General features: G+C 38.4%; 1 protein-coding gene across 1 annotated transcript; it reads left to right on the top strand.

Annotated features, from left to right (window-relative positions):
• On the top strand, window positions 1-10471 carry LOC135155054 (protein maelstrom homolog). The gene is made up of 4 exons (XM_064103545.1): window positions 1-247; window positions 5324-5440; window positions 6912-6996; window positions 7590-10471. Exons 1-4 carry the CDS (start codon window positions 110-112, stop codon window positions 7790-7792), a joined length of 543 nt encoding a protein of 180 aa, XP_063959615.1. The 5' UTR covers window positions 1-109; the 3' UTR covers window positions 7793-10471.
• The last annotated feature ends 2299 nt before the right edge of the window (window positions 10472-12770 follow it).

Below are 12770 nucleotides of genomic sequence, written 5' to 3'. Positions count from 1 at the left end.
GGCGCTTCATAGTACACTACAACTTGCGTGATATCTTGGAAATCACGCTGCCGAATTTTCAGTAAATCTGATATTTTCTTCAACTGTCAACTAAATCTTTGATTGTAAAATGCCTCCTAAAAAGAAGCCAAAGAAGCAGTATAATGGGTTCTACATGTTCATGCTGGAAAAACAGGAAGAAATGCGTTTGGAAGGCCGTAAAGTTTCGATGCAAGACATGGTCCCGATTGCGCATCCCGAGTGGAGAGTGAGTATAATTTGGTAACGGTATGGGGGATTAGTAGTAGCGGGGTAGTTCCGGCAGGAATGATGAGTGAGTCCGCGGTGGCCTGGAGCTGTTCCGAGGCCCGACAATGAATGGTGTTCAAAATGCACATGGGCTATTCCACGGGTACTCACGCTACATTTGGAGACACCTTGACTCATACTTGGAGCTGTAACTCCATTACTATTGATAGGAACTAAACATCTCCTTATCAGTCACAACAAAGTACACTGTATGGTGAGACTACCACATATCGACCACCTCTTTTGAAACCCACCACCTTTACCCTTTACCTTTACCCGAGATTCTGGAAGAGTGCTGTGGATCCCAGCAGTCAGGCTTCCAGTTCTGTGCCATTTTCATCCTGCGCGCGTTAAAATTATTGCGTATTACAAACGATACGCGCGGGAGAGTAGGCGCAGTGTCCATAGAAACGGTAAGAATCGATTTTACGAGAAAAAAGAAGCAACAAAAAGTAAAAATTTAGTAGAATTAATCAAAATTGTATTGACCAGACCCAATTCCCGCTGAAAAACCAAGAAATCCGATAGGAAACGGCTTTAGAACAAATATCCGTCGTCAATCGTCGAATCATGTGCCAGAGCTCGCAGTGGAAGTAGTGAGACGATCATTTAGCATGTTGACATCATAGAACTGATTTGAAAGAATAAAAATATTTCGCCACCGCGACAAGAATCGGCCGTAAACTTAGTGTATCGCGGGTGGTCGGTTTCAAAAGACGGGTGCAAATGAGCAAATGTAAAATCGTCGTATTCGTTGTTCGTCGATATATACGCGGATTGAATCGGAGTCGCCGAGCGAAACATGGGAATCTGATCTGCTCAATTTTCTGCACAAATGGGACTAAAACTGAGTAAAATTGATGAATATTTTCGCAGATACGATGCTGAGAAGATTAGGTGGTCGATAAGGGGTAGTTCCAACCATACTACACAGTCTGACTAGCTATCCTTTGACTTTGTATAAAAATAAAACTTGGGAAATTTTATTATGCTCCTGGCAAATCTTTGGAATGTGTGGGTTACTCACGTTACATGATTTGGACATGCATAAAATGAAAAGTCGACATAAGTGAAAAGTCTCCTCATACAAGGCTTTTATGAAAGTTGATTATATCCACTCATTCAATGAACAAGGTTATGATTAGACAGGAATAACCGTCGTTTCTGGGGATTTATTCAACAATTTCTGACATTTTACTGTAATCCCCATTTACCGACGGTAGGGTGTACGTGTGGGCTCGCATGTGTTCTCATTCCCTCCCTTTTGTCAATTCACAGTCCAAAGTTTGATGTAATTTTACACATCGAATTTACAATCTAAGGATGTATAAACAACAAACTTTTAATTGATGATATTCCAACATTTCAATACTTTAAACGATATAGATGAAAAAGGCATGAAAAATATACTTTACCGATGTTTAATTGGGTTGAACACGATAAAAATGGTCAAAATGGCAGCCAAACTATAAAATATTTACAAACGAACGTCAACAATCACGAATGTGATATCGATATTGCTTTCGATATTATACGATCTGCTCCATATGCGAACGAAACCGAAGATAAACGATACTAGTTATACTAGTACGAGTACTAGTTATAATCGCGATATATCGATTCGAGACATTAAGTTAATAACGACAATGACGTCATTCAAGATGGCAACTTGCAAGAAAAACCGTCAGGTCAGGTGAAAATGTCTTAGATGACAGATTTCTCAATCATCCAGAGGATTTTTTTCAATAACTCCGGCCCAAGGTATGCAATTACTTAAGTTATATATATTTCCCTGATAATGGAAACCATGAAACTTTCAATTTTGCTTAAAAAACAGTTTTAAATCGCGATCTATAAAACGCTAGTTCACTATACGTTGGCTGTAGGTACGGGGCCCCATCCCCTTCAGTCTATGTATGGTGAGTGGAGCCAACGTAGTTCAGCGGAACAACCAAAATACAGAGACTGAAGCTTTTGGTCTAGGTTATGATATAACCTTGTTCTCACTCTCAGTTATATCTCCATGTGTGGCAAAATAAGGATGGCAATGTTTGGCTTATTTTCTCTTTTTCTTTGGGACAAATGCTTGATTTTTTTACACTGACAGTTTCCATTACACCTATTCGTCATATACCTTGGCCCTTAAGTAAATTTGATTCTTTAAATTATTTTTTCTTAATTAAAAATAGAGATAAAAAAATGAAAAAATTCTTGCCATATTATTTTCCACCAATAGAGGGCGTACACAAAATATGCCAAAAATTCAAGTTTTTGAGCGCTCTAGTGAATACAAAAATTATTCCCAAGTTACTAATGAAAAATAAATTGCAACTGTATGGAAATAAGTAATTTTGGTCACAAAAGTGATATATTAATCATTTTTTAAAGTGTGTGCTCTGTATAGCATTGGCATGCCATAGTCCAACCTGTAGATTCCCCACAGGCAAGGTGGTTGCAGTGAACAAGTGCATGGGACATGAGATATTTTCTTGGACAGTAGAGGCGCACGGCCAATATGGGAGACTCTCCAATAGGGGAGACAATCTCCCACATTGGAGACTTGCTTTGCAAAAGGACAAAAGAAACAACACGAACAAAAGCATGATTTTTTCCACCCAAAATTTTGTCTCACTGAGGTCAGAAGCCCATTTGTTTTGTGTGTGATTGACTACAAAAATCCTTATCAAAACAAAAGTAGACGGTGAATTTTTAAAGTAGAAAGTGAAAAGGGGTAATTTTTCATGAGGAATCTCCTTATCACATTTTTATTTGCCGCCAAGGTAATCCTTTTGCAGCAAATGTAAACAAAGGAAATTGGTCTCCAAAACTGGAGACTGTCTCTGAAATTCTCGCTACCCCAAATAGGAACAAAAATCTCATAATGCGCGAGACGAGATAATTTTCACATGTTGGGTCGTCATCACCACTTCCGGTTTAGAGTCATGCTCGCGCGAGGTTCGCGATACTGAGTTTTCCACCACGCTGAAATCGATGCCAATCAGCGTAATATGTACAGAGTATTATACTTTTTATTACATTTGGTCAGTTTTGATTCCATTTGAATTATAAATAAAAATAAAAAATATATTTCACGTGAGAATAATTTTTATTCATGTTTTTATTTGGTTATAAAAAAATAAAACAAATAATGAATATCTTAAAATTTTGCATTTAGCGACCGGCCTGACATCACGATCGTATTCAACTAGACACTAAATATATTCAGCATTCATTTCGTTCAATTTTTCGTCGACCACAAAATGGATAAAAATCAGTTTCGGAACTTAAAAAAATCTTAACTGACAGATGAATACCGTGCAATGGAAAGCGGCAGGCAGAATAAGTGACTTTAGCAGAAAAGGCTGTAAAACTGTTAGTGAAAGAGAGGGTTGTGATCACGAACTTTCCGAGCGAAAGCTACGTTGTGTTGTTGTGCATGACGGCACTGTTGATCTAAATGGCAAAACAGTGCGTTGGACTTCCGAACAGGAAGTTGTAATACCGAAAAAGCTATCCCATAATGCAATGCACGTTACAGGGATTTTCCCGGATCTCGGCGAAATCGCTATTTGGGGTAGCGAGAATTGGATACCCAAATTCTTTACAAAAGTCTCTGATATTGGAGATAATCTCCCACATTGGAGACAGTCTCCAATATTGGCCGTGCGCCTCTACTGTTGGAAGGCCGTAAAGTTTTGATGCAAGACATGGTCCCATGCAATTGCGCATCCCGAGTGGAAAGTGAGTATTTGGTAACGGTATGGGGGATAAGTAGCGGGGTAGTTCCGGCAGGAATGATGAGTGAGTCCGCGGTGGCCTGGAGCTGTTCCGAGGCCTGACAATGAATAGTGTTCAAAATGCACATGATTAACCTCCGCGCTTGCGCCGGGAGTGGCTGGGCTCTAGTCAAACCTTCTCTCCCTCTCATAGAGATATAATTTTTTTTCTGTAAACTCATCATTTTCTTCATAACTTTTGCTTTTATTCAAATGAAGAAATCTGAGGTTTTGTTCCGAGTTCACGGACGATTTCAATTTGCAAATTTTTTAGGATCGTATCTTAAAAAAAAAACTTTACCGCAATGCCAATGAAAAATCAAGTTGATTGACCTAATCGCAAATAGATATATGCAAAGTATCATGGGACATGAGATATTTTCTTGGAAGGCCGTAAAGTTTTGATGCAAGACATGGTCCCATGCAATTGCGCATCCCGGGTGGAAAGTGAGTATTTGGTAACGGTATGGGGGATTAGTAGCGGGGTAGTTCCGGCAGGAATGATGAGTGAGTCCGCGGTGGCCTGGAGCTGTTCCGAGGCCTGACAATGAATAGTGTTCAAAATGCACATGATGATTAACCTCCGCGCTTGCGCCTGGAGTGGCTGGGCTCTAGTCAAACCTTCTCTCCCTCTCATAGAGATATAATTTTTTTTCTGTAAACTCATCATTTTCTTCATAACTTTTGCTTTTATTCAAATGATGAAATCTGAGGTTTTGTTCCGAGTTCACGGACGATATTTCAATTTGCAAATTTTTTAGGATCGTATCTTAAACTGAAAAACTTTACCGCAATGCCAATAAAAAATCAAGTTGATTGACCTTATCGCAAATAGATTTATGCAAAGGATCATGGGACATGAGATATTTGCCAACTTTGCTATAATAATCAACACTTTGATTGTGGGCATCAACGGAAAGACAAGACATATTTCCAATGCTTTTTTCACAAAATCTGGATTCAGCAAATAATTCAATCCCTATCAGGCCCCCCCATTGTTTTTTTTTCTAAGGGGGTGGGGGCTGCTTTTTACAACTTATTGCCTATAAAAATCTGCAACATTTGATAAGCTTTAAAATTTCAATGAATGGGTATTTTTTAGGGCTCCCTTTTGAGCTTCCAGTGCTCTTTTGAGCATTTTGGGGGCACCCGTCACCCCCCAGCACCTGTGTATTTTTCCCTGGCTCCCTATGGTACTTGTAGCTGACACTCATACAATGACATAAAAAAGCTGCCTTTTTTTCTTCCTCTGATTCCAGATGCTTCCAGAAGATATTCAGAAGGAGTACACAGCTCGCGCCAAACAAAAGAAGAAAGAAGACAAGGGAGCGTCAGGATATGAAGGGAAATTGGATTGCACAGGGCAACTCATCACGGTAACATATTCCTCTTCTTCTTAATTCACGGAAGTGAGGAAGTGAGCCAACAGTTTTGCAACCTCCAAATCAACACAATGAGTTGTTTCACAATCCACAGAAATATATGGAAATTCATTTGTCCAAAATGTTGGCTCACTCTTTAGTTCAGGGTCCCATTTTATTGACACCTAATTACCGTGGCAACCTTGATTGCAATTGGTTGTTAAGCCCTGATACTAATTAATAGCAAAACTTGCCGTCTTTGACTTGATGTACATGGTACGCTGTAGAATAATATCAAGAGATAGGTTTATCGACGATGTAAAGTAGTGTATCATTGTAGCACATTTAATGTTTGGCTCTAGTATTGGTAACGGGAGAAAATAAAATACATTCACAGAATTGAACATTTTCTTGTGGCGATTGTTCCATTGGAAAATCTCTAGATCAAGCTAAACAAAACCTGAACCAAATATAAACAACGTTAACACCAATCATTTTCCTCACATAACTCTGAATAGAAAACTGGACGTTATATGATTTGGGAAACTTGCACTGAGGCATAAATTCATACAAACGTGTTGTGCAGATTTCATGCATGCATTTATTGAATCAGAGTTGAGTAGACAAGTGGCTTTCCATACGTTTCTGTGGATTGTGAAGCAACTCAGTGTTTTGAACTGGAGGTTGCAAAATCATTTCTCCAAAATGTTGGCTCACTTCCAAATTGGGCAACAGTCCATGTTGCAATACAAGATTTCAGTCAATTTACATTGACATTTAGATTATAAAAATACTGTTCATGTACATGACTTACAACCCAATGAAACAGTTTACAAGTCTTTAAAATTTTAGAATCATTGTCTTCAAAGGGAATATTTGTAATTATCGATATATTGTACCTAATGATATCTTTTTTATTTTTGTTGCAATATATCCAAAGGCAAAAGATTTTGCTCATATCCTCGTTTATGATTTTATAATACTTGTGCAATGATGGCATATATATGATGTAAAAGTGTATGTGAATGTGAGATACATGTACATGTAGCTGTTAATAGATTCCTTTTTTCGCCTGAGCCAGCTTCATTTGCAAAACCAATAGGGAGGACTCAGGAGGAGGTTTAGGTTGGGCTCCTCAGTCGATTTCGACTATTTACCAATAGTGTACCATAATAAATCTAATTTATCTTTTCAAATATTACATCCATGAATAGTTTCATAATATCAGTGTTACTATTTTTGTTTTGGCATTGTTTTTAGGTTTGCGATTTACAGTAGTATTATCATCATTATTACTTTTTACCTGGTATTTACATCTTTCAATATTTTAATTGTTATTAGTATCATTATTTTTATTATTATAATTATAATTACTGTGACTTTTAATACTGTTATTCTCTATTGTCATCATCATCATCATCATCATCATCATCATGTTGTTGTCCTTTATATCATATATTCCTTTCCTTCCTCATGAATCTTTTAGAATCGTTTTTCAGTGAGTGATTATCTTGAAAAGAGAAGACGAACCGAGGCTGCTGCCTTGAAATCATCATGGTCTACTGGTGTAGGTAAAGTATTTGAAGGCTTGTTCAGTTGTACAGTGTATTGTTTTAAAAGTATTTGAAGGCTTGTCAAGATGTACAGTGAGTTGTGCTCAGAAGTTAGTGAACCCCAACACAAAATGCATTCCTTCATGCTGAGTGTTGAGTGCAGACAACTGACACCACAATGTTTGGCGAGCTCTGTCAGAGAAACAAACTTTACTGAATGGAATATTTTATCATTAAATTAAATATCCTTGACCTGGCAGATCTTAAATACTTTAAATATGTTTATTTTCGGATGGGGTTCACTAAATTTTGAGCACCACTGTACAGGGGAATGTTTGCTTTTCTTCAATATTAAGTTTCTTGGAACCAAATGAGGAGGATGAGGAAGTGTGTACTTGCAATAATTTATTATTGTCATTTGAATCTTGGTTGACTAAGAAATCAGTTGCTTGAAGTTTAAATCATTTGAGTTGTTGCTCTTCAGTACGAGATTATGTTTTCAACCTTATCATCGACCATTTCGTCAGAAACATCCACTAAAATTTGTCTTCCGATCCTCATGAGTTCTGGCTTGAATGATTGAAATATCATGTCTTTTCAATTCCCTTTAGACATAGTCAATCATCCATTCTACATGATAGCTGTAAAGACATTATGCCAAGTCCCCGATGATGACACGTACCTTCCGTGTGAACTAGCGTGCGTAGAGTATACCATGAGTGCCGGCATCACCAAACGTTTCCATTGCTTCCCTGATCCTGGCAAACTCCCGATGGGCACTCGATACCTGTGCAAAGTGCAAGGTAAGAACTAGGATCACTGAAAAGATTCATCTGATTTGTGTGTACACAGAAAACTTTTCCACAATCAAGGATTTTCACGTGTTTGAGGGTTAAGGCTTTCGCATGCAAGACTGCACGCTTCGTCAGACCTTCGCCGTGGTGGCTGTTGTTGGAGCAGCACCCCAAAGCATTAGAAAGGGATTGTTCGTGGAGGAGATAGGATATTGCAAATGTCCCAAGTTTCTATTCATAGGGGGGTCCCGTTCCATGCTTAGGACAATACGCTTTCTCCTCCTACGATTCCATTCTATTGCTTCATCATGCTGCTTCAGCAACAACAACAGCTATGACGAAGGTGAAGCCTGCAGCCTGGCAACCGAAAGCTTACCAAAGACCAGGGGTGTTTCACAAAGATCTAAGTATGACTTAGAGTCGCACTTAAATGCCGACGCGTACATGATATGCAACGCGCAATCTGATTGATGGATACGCGGTAGTGCGCGTCCTCTTCGTACATGTATGATCTGACCAATGCAGTGATGTCTTTTAGAATTCACGCAACTAGGAATTTAAGTGCGACTCAAAGTCATAATTAAATCTTTGTCAAACACCCCCCCCCCCCCCGGTAATAATTATTGATAGTAGAAAAAAATAATATTTTCTCTACGTAAGAACTGGGTTCTTTTTAATGATTTCTTTTAGAGAGTTGTGACTACACCAAATGGTAATAAGACCGAACTGATAAAAGACTGAGTGGGTTTAACCATGATGTTGTCAAGCATCTGACAATTCGGTGGATTCGCAATACAGTGCGCCTCCTATCGGTTTCAGCGGACAAGCCGAAATCCGCAATGCCTCATGGGAAAAAAGTTGACATCTGTGTTATGCATACGATAATTGCATGCATGCATGCAGCTGAGCTGCTCTTGGCGGCGCGGCTTGGCCGGCTTGAGTAAAATTATGGTGTTATCCTGGGTCCAGGTGGTGGGAGAGGATTTTGATGCATATTCCTTTGCAAAATTTAGACCTCTTTAGGTGAATTCTTCCTCCACTTTTGCCATATACAGTGCGTATCAAAAAAAAGTTTACACTTAGAAAAAATCCTGTAAAATTATACATTTATAATATCCTGAAGATTTTTCCACATGTTAACATTGGTACAGCTCCATTTAAGCAAATGACGATATAACTGTCGAAAAATATTTCCGCTTGAGTGAGTACCACTTACTTTTGAAAAGTTAGTGAAAAATTATTTGCGCAGAACTTTGAAAAATTATTTGCGCAGAACTTTGAAAAAAATATGCGAATAAAAGTAGAACTTAATCATGAAGAACAGGTGAAATCTAGCTAGTAAAATTGATTTGAAGATATCTTTTACCCTTTTAAACTTGTTTCCTTGCCCCAAACACTTCGAAGAGTGCATGGCGCCCCACCCCTCTCCCCCACACACCGAGGCCATCGTGACGATATTTGCTTTACACTGAGTTGTGATTTATATGAAATTGCTTAGGCTTGATTTTCATTTTGTTAATCATTGTCAAGCTTGGAAAAAGTGTGGAGAAACAAGTATTAAATGAAAATAAAATGTAAACCCACTTTAAATCTTAAAAACTTAATGAAAAAATGCTGGAGAGGTCTGATATAAACTTTTGTTCAGATTAAGTTATGTCCTGAGATCCAACTGGCAAAACAGGGTAAAGGTTGTGCTTACTAAGTGTTGAAATTTCGATTAGGGTAGCAAAATTATTACAGAATGCTTGAATGTATCCATTTCATTTCAACTGACTAAAAATGCAAGGGATATTTATGAGAAATGTTTCGCAGGGTAAGTTTAATTTTTCCCTTTTCTCCTTGACACAGCGTGAAAACAAGCATTTCTGCGCAAACAGATTTCTGCGAGCTTTACAAAAATAGACAGTGCTCACTCAAGTGTAACATTCTGTCAAAACTTTGAGCAAGGTGCCACACGGAAAAGGAGAAATTTTCATCTAGTGCTTCTAGACCAGTTTCTTACGCTGAATATGAATATATGAGGTAACCAGGCTGTATCCTGAAAATTAACCCGTGAGGGCGCTTTTTTCAAAATGGCCGCCAAATTTTCAGAACATTTGAATTTACGTACATAGATTTTGACATAAACATTCCATTGCCACAAAATTAGTGTCATATGAAAGACAAATAAATTTCCTACAATTTGGTACCATTAATAGGGGATAAGTAAGTCATTTGGCTGAGATTTTAAGTAGAAAACTGCATTTTTTGTCATTTTTTCCAAAAATTGAAAATTTTGCAAATACATGATTTTACATAATTCTAAGAATAATTAATCAATTATCTTGAAATGTTCCAAAAAACTTTATTGATATATTATTATCATGTGGATGAAATTCCAACTCTGTATCATTCTTCCTAGCAAATTTATAAGGTATCAAACTTGAATACTTCAATTTCAGAAATGTCGCTTTTTGTATGCATTTTCATAGACTAATACGTATAACATGTATAATATGTATAATGTATAGTTACAAATTAAATGCAACTATCTCTGCTCGTTAATCACTTGGATAGTTAAAAGTAGGCTTTTCTCTATCAGCTACATAAAACAGAATGTTGGCACATTAAGGCCTAACACTCTCATGGGGTGGGGGTGTCGAACAGGCGCGTAGCCAGGGGGGGCGGTGGGGGCGGTCGCCCCCCCCCAAAACGTCCCCAAAAAGAAAAAAAAGAAGGGAAAAAAGAGAGGAAAAAAGGAAAAGGGAAGGGAGGAAAGGAAAGAAAGGTAGCTTTGTCGGTTTTTTTTTTCTTTTTATTCTTTATTTTTTTCTCAAAAGAGAAACTCCTTCACTCTTGCTCTAAATTTATATATAAATTTTGCTTCCGCGCTGCGCGCGGTTAAATGACAATATTGAAGTTCTCCATTGTTTCCCCCAACCTTTCTCTAACCCTGCTTTTCCACCTCAGCTATATGTGTTTCTTGCCAGTTGAAGTTCAAATGTATACATTAGGGCATGGAATTAGAGTAAGGTTAGGCCGAAGTATATGAAGTTATCTTTTTTTTTTGATCGCGCAACTTCTGGTCGGGTCGGCTCCGGGCGGGTAAAATCTTTATATCAATTTCTGCCGTCACCTCCATAAAGTCAACTTCTCCCGCTTTTCAGCTCATTACTAAACAACCGTAATTTGGGGCAAACAGGTTCCTAATTTAAAAAGAGGAATGTATAAAATTCGTGTCGTATTGAATAAAAAAGTACAATATTTTTTTTCAAATTCTATTAATCTTCATGTTATTTCCCTGCACATTCATCTCCTGTCCTGTTTTGCGCCCTCAGTTTGAAATTTTGAATGACACTTAGGTTTCTTTATAATTTAAAAATGAAGCGCTTCAGGATAAGTCAAAGAAATTAGGCATCCTTTTTTATAAAATTTCAATAAATCACTGAAGTTTCAACTTTTTGCGCACTATTTTCCTTGTAATGAAGTTCAATAATCTTAGGAAATCAATTGAATTAGAGCCGATGGGGTATTAGAGATATCTGCATTTGATGAAATGTCCGCCCTTTGAAATTTCAGAGTTTTATTGCTCTGCGCGGGGGAGGAATATCTTCCTCCCGGCATATACACTTCTTTCCTCTGTTTTGCGAGTTAAAGATATGCACTGTCGCTAAATTGTTTGTAATCAAATCTGATCTTTCCAAGGGAAGTATTCAATATATTTTTGAGAATACCCTTTTCTCGGGACCCTTTTCATGGCAAAAAATTGATAAAACGCTTTAGCTTCCGCGCTTCGCGCGGGGTTATTATGATTTTAATTTCCTCCATTGTATTCCTTTTTGTGCGTTCACAATCACTTGAAAACAAGATTCAAAATCACAATATAGTAAACTGAATTGCAGCTGATATAGGTACTAGAGACAAGAGAGACGGCTCCTTTTCATTTTAATTTATGAAACACCAAAAGCTTTGCGCTTCGCGCGGGAGGGGGAAACTCCCCCTCCCTGCACCCACCCCCTAGGGAGCGCGCTTCGCGCGCTCTGTAAGTGTTGGCACGCTTCGCGTGCATTTACCGCCCCCTCCAAAATGAAATCCTGGCTACGCGGTTGGTGTCGAAGCCCCCCCCCCTTGGCTATATCATGTTGTATATTGCCTATTTGTTGAAAAAAATCACTGTTTTTTGGAGCACCCATTGAAGCAAAAACAGGCATATTTACTATACAGTACAGCCACTTTGATTGCTTTGAAACCACTTGGATAGGAAAGAGTAGGCTTTGTTCTACCAGCGACATCCAAAGAAGTGGAACATCGAAGCCTACCCCTCTCGGGGGGGGGGGGGCTTTTGCTTAATATTGCATATTTATTTGAAAATTCACAATTTTTGACCCAACATTGAGGCCAAAGAGCGCTTGTGCTTTGTTGTACACCCCATTTTATTGATTTGAAACCACTTAGGAAAGAGTATAGTTTGTTCTACCAGCTACATATAAATAAGCACTGGCACATCGAACCCTAGCCCTCTCAGGGGCTGTCTAAGTCACCCCCCTCTATATCAAGTATATTGCCGATTTATTGGATATTTCACCATTTTAGATCACCCATTGAGGCAAAAGCTCGTTCCTACTTTATAGTACAGCCAATTTTATTTTCTTGCAATGACTTTGAGAAGAAAGAGTAGGCTTTGCTCTATCAGCTACATAAGTGTTGGCAAATCGAAGCCTATCTCCTTCAGGCGGCTTTAGAAGTTACCCCACTAATTTTCGGTATTTGGCTATTTGTTGAAAAGTCACCATTTTGGAGCCCCCATTGAAGCAAAAAGGTGTCTCTGATATATAGTTCTGCCACTTTTATTGCCTTGAAACCATTTAGAGAGGAAAGAATAGGCTTTGCTCTATCAGCTGCATAATTTTGTGCTGGCAAATAAAAGCCTACCCCTTCCGGGGGTTGTCGAAATCAGCCCCCTCACCCCTTTGCGTTATTGCCTATTTATTGGAAATTCACAATTTTTGAGCCCCCATT

Source organism: Lytechinus pictus, chromosome 8, assembly GCF_037042905.1.
Source record: "Lytechinus pictus isolate F3 Inbred chromosome 8, Lp3.0, whole genome shotgun sequence".
NCBI lineage: Eukaryota > Metazoa > Echinodermata > Echinoidea > Temnopleuroida > Toxopneustidae > Lytechinus > Lytechinus pictus.
Note: the sequence above shows the minus strand (reverse complement) of the source record. Positions and strands in the feature narration are given on the sequence as shown.

What these genes read in the sequence shown, in the direction of transcription:
- LOC135155054 (XM_064103545.1), top strand. Translation starts at nt 110, where the DNA reads ATGCCTCCTAAAAAGAAGCCAAAGAAGCAGTATAATGGGTTCTACATG. An exon ending in TTGCGCATCCCGAGTGGAGA is followed by an intron (nt 248 to 5,323) that starts GTGAGTATAATT and finishes CTCTGATTCCAG; the next exon opens with ATGCTTCCAGAAGATATTCA. An exon ending in ATCATGGTCTACTGGTGTAG is followed by an intron (nt 6,997 to 7,589) that starts GTAAAGTATTTG and finishes AATTCCCTTTAG; the next exon opens with ACATAGTCAATCATCCATTC.